General features: G+C 39.9%; 1 protein-coding gene across 1 annotated transcript in view; it reads left to right on the top strand.

Moving 5' to 3' along the window:
• LOC117407585 (tripartite motif-containing protein 16-like) overlaps window positions 1-14,692 on the top strand; it is a 65,673-nt gene extending 50,981 nt beyond the window's left edge. Inside the window, exons 3-5 of the mRNA XM_059017561.1 lie at window positions 11,881-12,114; window positions 12,621-12,780; window positions 14,027-14,692. Of these exons, the coding sequence (XP_058873544.1) occupies window positions 11,881-12,114; window positions 12,621-12,780; window positions 14,027-14,577 (945 nt within the window). The 3' untranslated portion in view covers window positions 14,578-14,692. The remainder of the gene's footprint in view (window positions 1-11,880; window positions 12,115-12,620; window positions 12,781-14,026) is intronic.
• The last annotated feature ends 517 nt before the right edge of the window (window positions 14,693-15,209 follow it).

Raw genomic sequence — 15,209 nt, 5'->3', positions numbered from 1 at the left:
TGAAATATTTAGCAACAATACCTTGAGGAATAAGCCTAAAATAAACAATTAGGAAATGAATGATAGCACCAAATGGCTTAAAGCATTAGTTTGAAATGCATGTTACAGCTATGGCCAAAAGTTTTGCATCACCCTATAGAATGAACACGTTTTGCTTCATGAAGTCGAATGAAACCTGCTGAATAAGGTTAACATATTGAATTACACACCGCTTTGTAATTTTCCATATACTTAGCAAAAAAATCTGACTAAAATTGAAATATCTAACATGAAATACTACTGTGCTACTATTATGGCTTCAGGTCGACTTTTAAGATATCATTTTTGTTTCTTTGATTACATGACGTTAAATAAAAGATCTAAATTATGTTCATATGGATTTTTTTATTATTATGATGTCTCAATCCTAAAATTCAAGGTGATGCAAAAATTTCACAGACCCCACTCTGCACTGTGCAGTCAATTGCATTATTGACCAGGCACTGGTCAAGTTTTACAGTATTTTTGCAATTGTTCATATACTTAATTAACTTTGGTTAATCATTTCTAGGGCTTCTGATTTTGGTTTTAACTGATAAAACACCCCCAATACAAAAAATATATAAAATCAGTGGACACGAAATAAACACCAGAAAAAACTGGAGAAACTGTGGAAATGGTTCATCAATTCACGTTGACTTTACCCTTTAACCATTAAAAAACAAAACCTACTACAAAAATAATAATAAATACATTTCCCAGTGCTGCTGGGCAATGTCCCGCCTTCCTGACTTGCATCTATCATTGATTCGTTCTGAATACTTTAAACCCGCCCCAACTACTGAGTGACAGCAGATTCCTACGTTTCTATTGGAGACTCCGCTTGCGAGATTTAAAACGAGATTACAATCAGGCTGGAGGCTTGTTAGCGGGATTTCAAGCTGTATTACAGTTAAGATGCGGGCAGCAGGTGGAGTAGTGGTTAGGGGCTCTGGACTCTTGACCGGAGGGTCATGGGTTCAATCCCCAGTGGGGGACACTGCTGCTGTACCCTTGAGCAAGGTACTTTACCTAGATTGCTCCAGTAAAAACCCAACTGTATAAATGGGTGATTGTATGTAAAAATAATGTGATATCTTGTAACAAAGTCGCCCTGGATAAGGGCGTCTGCTAAGAAATAAATAAATAAATAATAATAATAATAATAATAATAATAATAATAATAATAATAATAATAATAATAATAATAATAATAATACGGAGGATTTAAAACAGAATTGTGGCGAAATGTACAAAAATGCCTCCACACAAAAACCCCAGAAGAATGTGCCCGTGAGCAGAGGGATTTCGTTGTGGAAGACAGCAAAGGAAAGAAGGTACAACTTGTGTGCAAGTACTGTCCAGTTACTACTATACATATTTTGACAGAAAAAAAAACGCTCAAGCATTTTGGAAAGTAACCGAAAACACTCATTTCATACAGTACATCAAAAACGAAAGCCCCTGAAAAAAAAATGATTTTCATAATAGCTAAAAATAAGCACCGAAAAATACAATTAATAAAACCCAAAAAACAGAAGCCCTAATCATTTCTTACTTACTTTTACTAGGAATGTGTGCTTTAACCAGACTGTGGTTACACTTTTTAAAAGCAGTAAATATAATCCTTTAGTTGCACCTGCTGTATCTGCAGAAACACCCGGCAATAAAGGTGTTAAACGCTTCACTTTCGCAGCATTGAAAACATCTGATTTGTTTGGGCCGATGGACTGACCTATAGAGATTTGAATGGTTCCTTGGCCAAGCAGGGTTAGCAGCATTGATATGCAAAGTGTGCTGGAGTCAAATCCAGATCTTAAAGACTGCAAGTGCAGGAAGCGTCTTGATGGTCTTTCATATGTTATTGAACTTGATTCTGGAATTGAATCCACTGGGTTTGTCGTATATTTCATATTGACACTGGATGCTCACCACTAAGACCACTCAGCACTATCAATTGGGAGACACTGCAGGTCTCCCTCCATTAGCATCATCAGCCTTCTATTGTAATTGAGATCTTTTTACTAACTCAGTGATCTCTTTGATGGTCGAACAGAAGGATTATAAGGAGTCTAATACAATCCAGTAAGCCGCTCCATATAGAGACCCAAGCCACATTTATTGATGTTATTTGTAAAGAATATTTCTTTTTTTAATCATGTATACATAAAATACAAAACAGACCCCTCATAATATCAATAATATATTAATATTCCTGTGTGTTTAAAATGCATTTTACATGTTTGTGTTGTATAGACTCTGCAGGTCTCCCTACATTAGCACTGCCTAATACTCACATCCAGACTATTTTACTAACTTGATCTAACAGAGGGACTCTACTGAATTTTCATCACATATATAACCATTCTAACATACAGAACTACAAAACAAACCCTTATAATATAAATAACACTAAAATAAGTTCCCTACATAACAATGACCTTCACTCAGTGCCTGGAAAGAGCAATAAAGTATTTGAAATAGTCTCTGAAGAATCTATTTAAAATAAAAATAGAAAACACCATTTCGCCACATGGGCAGCAGTGTGGAGTAGTGGTTAGGGCTCTGGACTCTTGACCAGAGGATTGTGGGTTCAATCCCCAGTGGGGGACACTGCTGTTGTACCCTTGAGCAAGGTACTTTACCTAGATTGCTCCAGTAAAAACCCAACTGTATAAATGGGTGATTGTATGTAAAAATAATGTGATATCTTGTAACAATTGTAAGTCGCCCTGGATAAGGGCGTCTGCTAAGAAATAAATAATAATAATAATAATAATAATAATAATAATACGGAGGATTTAAAACAGAATTGTGGCGAAATGTACAAAAATGCCTCCACACAAAAACCCCAGAAGAATGTGCCCGTGACCAGAGGGATTTCGTTGTGGAAGACAGCAAAGGAAAGAAGGTACAACTTAAGTGTGCAAGTACTGTCCAGTTACTACTATACATATTTTGACAGAAAAAAAAAGCTCAAGCATTTTGGAAAGTAACCGAAAACACTCATTTCATACAGTACATCAAAAACGAAAGCCCCTGAAAAAAAATGATTTACATAATAGCTAAAAATAAGCACCGAAAAATACAATTAATAAAACCCAAAAAACAGAAGCCCTAATCATTTCTTACTTACTTTTACTAGGGATGTGTGCTTTAACCAGACTGTGGTTACACTTTTTAAAAGCAGTAAATATAATCCTTTAGTTGCACCTGCTGTATCTGCAGGAACACCCGGCAATAAAGGTGTTAAACGCTTCACTTTCGCAGCATTGAAAACATCTGATTTGTTTGGGCCGATGGACTGACCTATAGAGATTTGAATGGTTCCTTGGCCAAGCAGGGTTAGCAGCATTGATATGCAAAGTGTGCTGGAGTCAAATCCAGATCTTAAAGACTGCAAGTGCTGGAAGCGTCTTGATGGTCTTTCATATGTTATTGAACTTGATTCTGGAATTGAATCCACTGGGTTTGTCGTATATTTCATATTGACACTGGATGCTCACCACTAAGACCACTCAGCACTATCAATTGGGAGACACTGCAGGTCTCCCTCCATTAGCATCATCAGCCTTCTATTGTAATTGAGATCTTTTTACTAACTCAGTGATCTCTTTGATGGTCGAACAGAAGGATTATAAGGAGTCTAATACAATCCAGTAAGCCACTCCATATAGAGACCCAAGCCACGTTAATTGATGTTATTTGTAAAGAATATTTCTTTTTTTAATCATGTATACATAAAATACAAAACAGACCCCTCATAATATCAGTAATATATTAATATTCCTGTGTGTTTAAAATGCATTTTACATGTTTGTGTTGTATAGACTCTGCAGGTCTCCCTGCTTTAGCACCGCCTCTCTCTCACATTCAGACTATTTTACTAACTTGGTCTAATAGGGATTCTACTGAATTTTCATCACATATATAACCATTCTAACATACAGAACTACAAAACAAACCCTTATAATATGAATAACACTAAAATAAGTTCCCTACATAACAATGACCTTCATGTATTTTACTTTACTATATATTAAACATATATGCCATAGATATTTTCCCATAAAACAACTTTACTTGATTTCAATTAGATACTTTCTCTATGTGCATATAAACACATACATCAAAATACATTTTATAAGAAAGTCAGTACTTTACCATTCAAAGCAGTGCTCTCCTCCCTGGTCTGAAACGCAGTGGCAATACACCAGCTCAGAATTTACATGCTATACTGTGTGTGACGGGTGAAGCCACGCCCATTCAGGATAGTCACTCCCATTTAAAAAAAACATCAACCAAATTTCAAAGACTCAGCCAGTTCAAGTTCACAGTCCACAGTTTCATATTTCAAATGTCAAAATCGATAGTTTTTATATCTACAGAAGTATTCATCCACCCCTGCAGGTTTGTGGTGCTCATAAGAACATAAGAACATAAGAAAGTTTCCAAACGAGAGGAGGCCATTCAGCCCATCTTGCTCGTTTGGTTGTTAGTAGCTTATTGATCCCAGAATCTCATCAAGCAGCTTCTTGAAGGATCCCAGGGTGTCAGCTTCAACAACATTACTGGGGAGTTGGTTCCAGACCCTCACAATTCTCTGTGTAAAAAAGTGCCTCCTATCTTCTGTTCTGAATGCCCCCTTTATCTAATCTCCATTTGTGACCCCTGGTCCTTGTTTCTTTTTTCGGGTCAAAAAAATCCCCTGGGTCAACATTGTCTATACCTTTTAGGATTTTGAATGTTTGAATCAGATCGCAGCGTAGTCTTCTTTGTTCAAGACTGAATAGATTCATTTCAACTCGGAGTGCTTGCATCTATACTAACTATCTTCCATAAAACAATCAACAGATTTTAATAAGCAAGCAATCCGACAAGATCAGTCACTTATTTCTAATTATTAGTATATTGAATATACAGAATCAATTTCAGGTAAACATTTCTTAATTACTTTTACACACCTTAACCAAAGACCACGCTTTTTGAAGTGAACTAAACATAATAACTGAATTGCTTCTGCTGTATGATCTTAAAGACCCTGCAATGGAATAAAAGCTCTCCTTTTGCATCACTAAAAACATGTGATTTGTTTGGGTCAATGGGCTAATGGACCGACCTGTAGAAATGGGAATGTTTCCCTAGTAACCAAGGCAGGGCTAGCAACATGGCTATGCAAATGTTGTCACTGTGAATTCTGCTGCTTCCATCCTATGCAGAAAGCTCTTTTGAGTTCTGTGACAGGGAGCCCATCCATTAAAGTTCACATGCTGATGCAATTCATTTTGGGAGTGTATCCAGCTGCTGTGAATCAGACTGGTCCTGGTATTTAAGCCAGGAGCGCAAGGTGACCGGGGCTTACACAACCACAGCTAGGACAGGGCTTCCCAACCCTGGTCCAGGAGACCCCCTGTGTCTTCTGGTTTTCATTCCAACTGAGCTTTCAATTACTGAAATAAACCCTTAATTGAATTAATAATTTGCTTAATTAGACCTTTTTAATTGTTATCAGCTCTTAAACAGTGGCAGATTTCAAGTTAGCTCAGATTCCTTCTCTCCTTGTCACAGTGCCCCCCATGAATTTTTGCAGTATCAACAAATTATTTGGAAACAATGACATTTCTTACTGGTTCAGATGTCTGGGGGTTTGTTTCCAAACACAAAAGTCACGTGATAAATTGCTTGCAAACAATCATGGATTTGCAGCATTTGACTGATCATTTATGTTTAGAACCCTCCTTCTGTGTGAACTGTGACGCACAATACATGCAGTATAGCTGTGAATACACAGTAAAGGCAGCGTTTAAAAGTGTTTCTCTATTTTTAGCACAAGATATTATAATATCTCGTGCACATGACACAGTAGCCTCCCATTTATTTTTTACACCATGTACCTTTAGGGGTTCTGTACATTACTATACCACTGTGGCAAAGTGGTTAACAGTGTGCAGGTGATCAATGAACAGACAATTATAATCCAGGTGCAAAGTTGTTGAATGAGTTTGTATGTCCGGTGCCTGACGGCAAAACAAACAGCAAACGATAAATGATGCTAAGTAATACAGAGGCGTGTGTTACTTAAATTGTAATCCCCGGGTTTGTCCCGAAATAACAGTCCCGTTCTTTATACACCCACACGAAACACAAAACACATACACAAGTCTGTTAGTGAGTGAATTAGTGCTCGTGGAGCAAATAGAGTTTATTTGTGATACAAGTGCAGTGCTGTTCCGGGTTTGTGTTGGCCGTTGGCGACAGCTCCAGGTCGATGAGTTAACCCTTTGCAGTCCATTTATTAAGTGTGCGTCAGGCGCGTCAGGTCCAATTTATTTTCACACGCGCTGTTTAAAAGTATTTTTTCACAGTCAAACAGGTTTAAAAGGCCCTACATATCAACAAAGCACTCACTAGGCATCTCCAGCCCCGCCCCACCCTTTCGTTCGCTATCGCTTTCACATATGCTAAGAAATAAATAATAATAATAATAATAATAGTCGTACATACCGATCAATCATCTCCTGATCACTCGTTTTATCACCAAACTCCTCAATAATGCGATCCAAGTCATTATTTTATTACTATAACATCTCAAAAAAGCTCTGCAAATGTCCGTGATAGTCTCTGTGCGCTGATACAGTAACAGCCAGCTTGTTTCCTTATGACCGCCCATATGGGATGCCAGGAGCAGGTATGACTATTCATGAGATACGCCTTATTTTTTTTTCGGCTTGTCTCGGCTCCTGTCGCTCCCACTCGGCCATTGAATGGTTTTCTCTGCTTTTTCCGGAGAAAAAACGACTAGAAACCAGTTTTTTGCGTTTTTTTGATGATGTCGGACAGGGTCTGACAATGGACCGGATAGGAATAATTGCAATGTCAGACCAGGTCCGACAATGGACCCGCTAAGGGTTAATGCACCGAAGCTCCGCCCCCTTTCTAAATGACAACTTCCTTTTAACCCTGGGAATGAAGTGTCAGGCCAAGCAGTCCAGGGTACTCTGTTCCAGTTACTTAGCGCCCTCACAGGTCGGGAGGGAGATTTACCACCAAGATTCTTTGTTTTTCTGTCACAACCACACATATATCAAGTATCTTTTCCAGCATGTCAAACACATGTCTTTGTGTCCTTTATAAACAAAAGCAAAACCCCAAAAAAGAGCTGAAAATGTTATGACAGTTATAAATATTTGTATACTTGGAAAAGTACACAATAAATAACTTGTCTCCCTCTAGATGTGTTAATACAATACTATGACTCCGACTCCGACTATGAATCCGACCCTTCCTCACCAACTATGCTACCCAGCTCCTGGTCCAGGCCCTGGTACTCTCCCGCCTAGACTACTGCAACTCCCTCCTGGCTGGCCTCCCTGCGTCCGCCACCCGTCCGCTCCAGCTCATCCAGAACTCTGCTGCCCGCCTGGTGTTCTCTCTGCCTCACTTCTCCCACGCAACTCCACTACTCCACTGGCTCCCGATCACCGCTCGCATCCAGTTCAAGACTCTTCTACTAGCCTACAGATGCCTTGACCAGACTGCACCCAGCTACCTCCAGACCCTCATCTCTCCCTACACCCCCACTCGACCTCTCCGCTCCGCCTGCACTAGAAGACTGGCTCTACCTCCGCTACGCTCCCCTGCCTCCCGAGCCCGCTCCTTCTCCACCCTTGCTCCGCAGTGGTGGAACGACCTTCCTACAGATGTCAGGACTGCCGTCCCTGACCACATTCCGGTGCCTCCTTAAGACTCACCTCTTCAAACAGCACCTGTAGAACTCCTCTGTGGTATCCTGGGACACTATCACCCTTCATTTAAATGTGCTTTATTTTGCTCTTATCTGCCCCCTATTTTACTGCATTTTAATCCTGTACCTCAGAATATTGTAATCTGCCAAGTGTTTAACCTGTAGTATTTTGTACTTAATCATATCCTGATGTAACTATCACTATTATCTGCTGTATTATTGAATTGTGGTTTGTCACACTTGAACAAAAATTATTGTATTTCTTGCTCTTATTGTATTACTTGTATTGTAACACTTGAATGTATTTGCTTGCGATTGTAAGTCACCCTGGATAAGGGTGTCTGGTAAGAAATAAATAATAATAATAATAATAATAATAATAATAATAATAATAATAATAATAATGACAACATGAAAACAGCCATGGTTGTTCTGGTTTTAGACCTGACCTGACTGGTGACGACACATGTTGGCTGAAGTGAACCCACCTACTGTACCAGTTAAGCAGTGTGTGCTGGAAACTGTAAGCTCTTACCATCAAGTAAAATATAATTTTTGTTTGTGTTTAATATATTTTAATATATTTTTATAATTCCTTTTAAATTGGGTTTACATCTTAAAATCTTTTTTTTTTAAATGACCCATAAATCAGTAAAAACATAAGAACATAAGAAAGTTTCCAAACGAGAGGAGGCCATTCAGCCCATCTTGCTCGTTTGGTGGTTAGTAGCTTATTGATCCCAGAATCTCATCAAGCAGCTTCTTGAAGGATCCCAGGGTGTCAGCTTCAACAACATTACTGGGGAGTTGGTTCCAGACCCTCACAATTCTCTGTGTAAAAAAGTGCCTCCTATTTTCTGTAGGGTCTACAAGCTTGGGGATCCTGGATGCAAAGGGTTAAAGGTTCTGCTGTTCACTGTGAAAAGAAAACAACAAACCAGTTTGGATTTGCTTTGCTGTGGAGCGCCTTTGATTCAAATGTGATAATGCAAAACAGTCTGGAGATGTGACATGGGGGGAAAGCCACCTGTTTACAAATCAGATCTGTGTCTTTCACCTTGGGTTCAAATCTGGGGGGAGGGGCGGAGGGCTAGGAGACACAGTGTGTTAATGTTAATGAGAAGATTTTTTTTTATTTTAGTAATTCTAAATGTAGCACTGTTGAGTGTTTAATTGTTGTGGAGGGCTAATGATAATGCATTAGACTAGCCTTTCACCTTTCTCTGGAGGCCTGGGTTCCAATCTGGCGGTGGGGCTAAGAAGTGCATTAACATTAACTCATTGCACCTCTGTCAGGATGTAGCGGGCGGTGCTATAGAAATGACATCACAACAGCCGCTTTCCAACCAAAAACAACACCACCCTCAAGGGTACTTTTTATTGTGCACAATTAAATAAATAAAACCCTTTGCCAGTAATGGTTCGATAGTAATTGTTCCTTCTGCGAAACCCCCCCGTCTGCAGTTACTAGCCTGTTTTGCCTTGCACTTCGAATTAATGCACAGACATTACAATCCTGGAGTATGCGCTTCTGCCCGCTGCTGCCCTTTGCTGATGATGTCTTTCCCTCGGAGTTCCATGCTGACATCACCTTAGACACCGTTGCTCGTGAAACATCAGCAAGTTGAGCTGTCTTGGTCACTGAAGCTCCTGCCAAACGCGCATTAAACAGAATCCCTCCCTCCCTCCCTCTATATTAAACAGAATCCCTCCCTCCCTCCCTCTGTATTAAAAAGAATCCCTCCCTCACTCTCTCTATATTAAACAGAATCCCTCCCTCCCTCCCTCTATAGTAAACAGATTCCCCCCTCCCTCCCTCTATATTAAACAGAATCCCTCCCTCCCTCCCTCCCTCTATATTAAACAGAATCCCTCCCTCCCTCCCTCTATATTAAACAGAATCCCTCCCTTCCTCTATATTAAACAGAATCCCTCTTCCCTCTCTCTATATTAAACAGTACTCCCTCCCTCCCTCTATATTAAACAGAATCCCTCCCTCCCTCTGTATTAGACAGTACCCCCTCCCTCCCTCTATAGTAAACAGAATCCCTCCCTCTATATTAAACAGTACCCCCTTCCTCCCTCTGCATTAAACAGATTCCCCCCTCCCTCCCTCTATAGTAAACAGAATCCCCCCTCCCTCCCTCTATAGTAAACAGATTCCCCCCTCCCTCCCTCTATATTAAACAGATTCCCCCCTCCCTCCCTCTATAGTAAACAGAATCCCCCCTCCCTCTATAGTAAACAGATTCCCCCCTCCCTCCCTCTATAGTAAACAGTACATCCCTCCCTCCCTCTATAGTAAACAGATTCCCCCCTCCCTCCCTCTATAGTAAACAGAATCCCCCCTCCCTCCCTCTATAGTAAACAGAATCCCCCCTCCCTCCCTCTATAGTAAACAGATTCCCCCCTCCCTCCCTCTATAGTAAACAGAATCCCCCTCCCTCCCTCTATAGTAAACAGATTCCCCCCTCCCTCCCTCTATATTAAACAGAATCCCTCCCTCCCTCTGTATTAGACAGTACCCCCTCCCTCCCTCTATATTAAACAGAATCCCTCCCTCCCTCTCTCTATATTAAACAGAATACCCCCTCCCTCCCTCTATATTAAACAGAATCCCTCCCTCCCTCTATAGTAAACAGAATCCCTCCCTCCCTCCCTCTATATTAAACAGAATCCCTCCCTCCCTCCCTCTATATTAAACAGAATCCCTCCCTCCCTCCCTCTATATTAAACAGAATCCCTCCCTCCCTCTCTCTATATTAAACAGATTCCCCCCTCCCTCCCTCCCTCTATATTAAACAGAATCCCTCCCTCCCTCCCTCTATATTAAACAGAATCCCTCCCTCCCTCTATAGTAAACAGAATCCCTCCCTCCCTCCCTCTATAGTAAACAGAATCCCTCCCTCCCTCTGTATTAAACAGAATCCCTCCCTCCCTCTGTATTAGACAGTACCCCCTCCCTCCCTCTATAGTAAACAGAATCCCTCCCTCCCTCCCTCTATAGTAAACAGAATCCCTCCCTCCCTCCCTCTATAGTAAACAGATTCCCCCCTCCCTCCCTCTATAGTAAACAGATTCCCCCCTCCCTCCCTCTATATTAAACAGAATCCCTCCCTCCCTCTCTCTCTCTTTTCCCTCTCTAGTGTGACGTGTGCACGGGTTGTCCCTCAGGTTATGACAGGTCTCCATGTATTTCTAGATGACCAACTTCCTTTTAACCCTGGGAATGAAGTGTCAGGCCAAACAGTCCAGGGTACTCTGTTCCCATTACTTAGCACCCTCACAGGTCGGGAGGGAGATTTACCACCAAGAATCATTGTATTTCTGTCACATTTAATCATAGAGTGAATTTCTTTAATAATCTTCAGACCTTTAGTGTTTTAGCAAGGTATAATCCTGTATCTTAGGTGGATATTTGCACTGATACAAGCCATACAGTCAAGTCGTGTCAGTCAGACCTCAAAAGGGTAGAATTTTCTGCAAAAGGTTAAAAACTAGAGTTTGTGAAATAGCAGCTTGTGAGTGACGTCATATTTCTCTATGGCAGTTATCTGTAATGGGTTAGGATTAGGGTCTGTACACTCACAGTTTGTGGAAGGTATGCTTTTCTCAAAGGCAGCAATCCTCAATGGGACTGTGTCCCTGTGTGTTTGTACACAGGAGCAGCTGGAGGAGAGGCGGGCAGAAATCCACAAGAGAATCCAGGAGAGACTGAAGGATCTGGAGGAGCTGAAACAGGCTGTGGAGTCACTCAATGTGAGCAACGAATAAGGGTAGCGCTGGCCAAGTATCGCAATACCATTTGTAATGTTATGACCATATTTTAAAAGAAATAACAGCATTAGCAGTTACTCTCCACAGCTTATACTATGATCTCATTTCTGAGATTTCTATACTTGCAATTAAATAAAGCAAACATTTTAGCTAATGCCTTCATATGTACACTTGTCACTGTACAGTTAATCATTGCTTCCATATTACTTGTTGCAGTAAAACTTCAATCAATGTAACGGACAAATAAATCCAAAACTGCACTGACTGAACGAAGAAAGACTGAATGAAGTCTGTCTGTTGGACTTAGAGAAATGTTTTCAATAATGTTCTCTTTCAATCAGAGCTCAGCACGCAGAGAAACGGAGGAAAGCCAGCAGATTTTCACCCAGCTGATCCGCTCCATTCAGCAGAAACAAGCAGAAGTGGCAGCGCTGATCGCAGAGAAAGAGAAGGCTGCCGTGAGTCAGGCTGAAGAGCGCATGGAACAAGTGGAGCAGGAAATCACTGAGCTGAAGAGGAGAGACGCTGAGATGGAACAGCTTTCAAAGACAGAGGATCACATCCATTTTCTACAGGTAACACTGTGCAGCGGGCAGCTTCATAAAGGAGGCTGACCATCACAGACACAGAAATCCAACCAGGACTCACTAGCCAGTGTCCAGGTAAAAACTGCACAGTCAGGTTATACAGCTTTGGATCCCAGAGTTTAAATTGTATCCAGATATCAACATTACATTTTACATTGATATAATTTATACAAGAGCAGATTTACAAACCTAGATAGGAAAAAGTCTACTTATGAAAAATAATCAGATTTTCACATGATCTTATTTTTTACATGGTTTATTTTACAATAGCTAAAGAAGCAACTTTTCTCAAATAGAAAAACACAGTTTTGTTCTTTCCATTTTTTAAAAAATAAGATAGCTCTCTAATTCTAGCTCCATAGTTGTTATCTGCACATTCTCCCATTCCAATGCGCAGAGCAATCAGGAGCTCCCCTTCATTCCAGGCAGCAGTTTCCTCCCCTATCCTGGGATGTTTCAGACCCCATTCTGTTTCCTTCTCTCTCCTCTTGTAGAATTGCCAGTCTCTCTGTGCCCCTCCTGAATCTGGCCTCTTACCCAGCTTTACTGTCAATACAGATGTCACTTTTGAGGCAGTGAGGAAAGCTGTGTCTGAACTTAAAGGCAAACTGGAGGACATCTGGAAGAGAGAGTTTGAGAGAATCACTGAAAAAGGTTGGTGTCACCTGCTGTGCTTGTACTATGCTGAGAAATCTCTTAATATGATTTGCTGTAACATCTGTAGATTAAAGATTATGCTATAGTTTCAAACCTAACATGAATTATGCTACATATTATAATAATAATAATAATAATAATAATAATAATAATAATAATAATAATAATAATAATAATAATGTATGCCCCCATTAGATAATTATGCTCAGAAATCTTAGTAATAGAAATTGTACACTTTTACATAACCAGTTATATTCTTTTTTTGTCTGCAGTGAATGAAGTTTGTCTGTGGGAACCAAAGAACAGAGCTGAGCTTTTACAATGTAAGTCTGTTTTTACTGGAGCATTTCATTGAAAGATGTTCTGCTTCCTTTATGAGAACCAAACTCTACAGAGCAAGGACACCCAACTGCACCTAATAAGACTGCAATTCCATCAAGGGGTTCTGGTTCATGATTGGTTTATCAAGATTGAACTGCTGTCTTCTATGTGCAGTGCTGGAGTGTCTTATTCATTATGATACACAGTGACAGAATATTGTGACCAATTGTGGAGCTTTGCTGAGGAATGAAATCTGCAGACAGAGAGTCTGGAATTAAAGTCCATGTTGAGGGTGTCTGGCAGGGACCATTGGCAACAATAACTAAATCACTCGGTACTTAAAAACAACACCACATATCACCAATCTCTTTGTAAGGATCAAATGAAACTGGGTATTCATGATCTACCACAAAAAAGTCACAACCTATATATGTATTTCTCTTTTTATATTGTCATATTTAGAGAATTAAACACATGTAAGACTCTGCGAGATGGGTACATTTTGTTAAGAGTACGGCCTCCTCTTTTCATGTGAAGGAATGGCTGGAGGTTTAAATAATGTATACTGTGATCAGAATTCTTTCTGATAAGGAGGAATGATCACATCTGTTCTGTAAATGATCAAAGTGATTGAGCCATGAATGGAATTCTGCCAGTTTGTTTGTGTAGTTAATCATATTTAAATATTTTCTTTTTACTTCATCTGTAGTGAATGAAGTTTCTTAGGCTACTTTTGTGAATTTCTCTCTGCATTTCATTGTGGAGTCTTTTATTGGAGTATTTCATTTTTCAAAAGCAATTTGAATGTATACACGCTTGAATGAAAAGAATGTTACACTATTAGATTATTAGAAAATAAAATGTTGATAATAATAATAACAATAACAATAACAATAATAACTATCCTTTTCTCTTCAATCAGATTCCTGTCAGCTCACACTGGACCCCAACACAGCACATAGAAATCTCTGTCTGTCTGAAGGGAACAGAAAGGTGACGTGGGGGAATGAATCTCAGACATATCCTGATCACCCAGAGAGATTTGACTCTGAGCTCCAGGTGCTTTGCACAGAGGGTCTGTCTGGGATTCGCTGTTACTGGGAAATTGAGTGGAGTGTAGGGGCTGAAATAGGAGTTACATATAAAGGAATCAACAGAAAAGGAGAGGATGATTCCTGTCTACTTGGAAGAAATGACAAGTCCTGGAGTTTGAGGTGCCCTTTCTTCAGCAGTTTATCTGCCTGGCACAATAACAAAGAGATTAAATTAACTACCACCCTCTCCTCCAGAATAGGAGTGTACCTGGACTGTCCTGCTGGCACTCTGTCATTTTATAGCATCTCTCCTGATGACACAATGACCCTCCTGCACAGATTCCACACCACATTCACTGAGCCGCTCTATCCTGGGTTTCGACTTTTCATTAATTGCTGGGAACAGAAATCATCTGTAAAGATCAGTCATCTTGATTAGATTTGTGTTTTGCTGTATAAAATGTGCTTCCTCTCAGATGTTTTCTTCCTTGTGCAGTCTGTTTCAATGTTGTATTTCTATTTTTAATGAAGCATTTGGATTGGTGGGTGTTTATACAGTGGCACACAAATTAAATGGCAGTCCCCCTGAGTATAGGGAGGGGTCTGGTTTTCAGATGTGGTTTTTTTTTTTTGTGTGTTTTACTTTTTTATGTTTTATGTTTTATATAGTTACATAAGCCATTTTAATCCATATTATTACCCCTTCCTTGTTTGATGTGTGAAATCATTCTGAGTGGTTCAGAGTTCTGCTGCTCTGATGTTAAGATGTGTATCGTTTATCTCAACCCTAAAAGAAAGACTGCTCTAACTTGCTGCTGTCTTTCTTTTATTATTATTATTATTATTATTATTTATTTCTTAGCAGACGCCCTTATCCAGGGCGACTTACAATTGTTACAAGATATCACATTATACAGTATTTCACATTATACAGATATCACATTATTTTACATACAATTACCCATTTTTACAGTTGGGTTTTTACTGGAGCAATCTAGGTAAAGTACCTTGCTCAAGGGTACAACAGCAGTGTCCCCCACTGGGGATTGAACCCACAACCCTCCGGTCAAG

Source organism: Acipenser ruthenus, chromosome 57 (assembly GCF_902713425.1).
Source record: "Acipenser ruthenus chromosome 57, fAciRut3.2 maternal haplotype, whole genome shotgun sequence".
In the NCBI taxonomy this organism is placed as follows: domain Eukaryota; kingdom Metazoa; phylum Chordata; class Actinopteri; order Acipenseriformes; family Acipenseridae; genus Acipenser; species Acipenser ruthenus.
The sequence above is the reverse complement of the archived record's forward strand: the minus strand, read 5'-3'. Positions and strand labels throughout refer to the sequence as shown.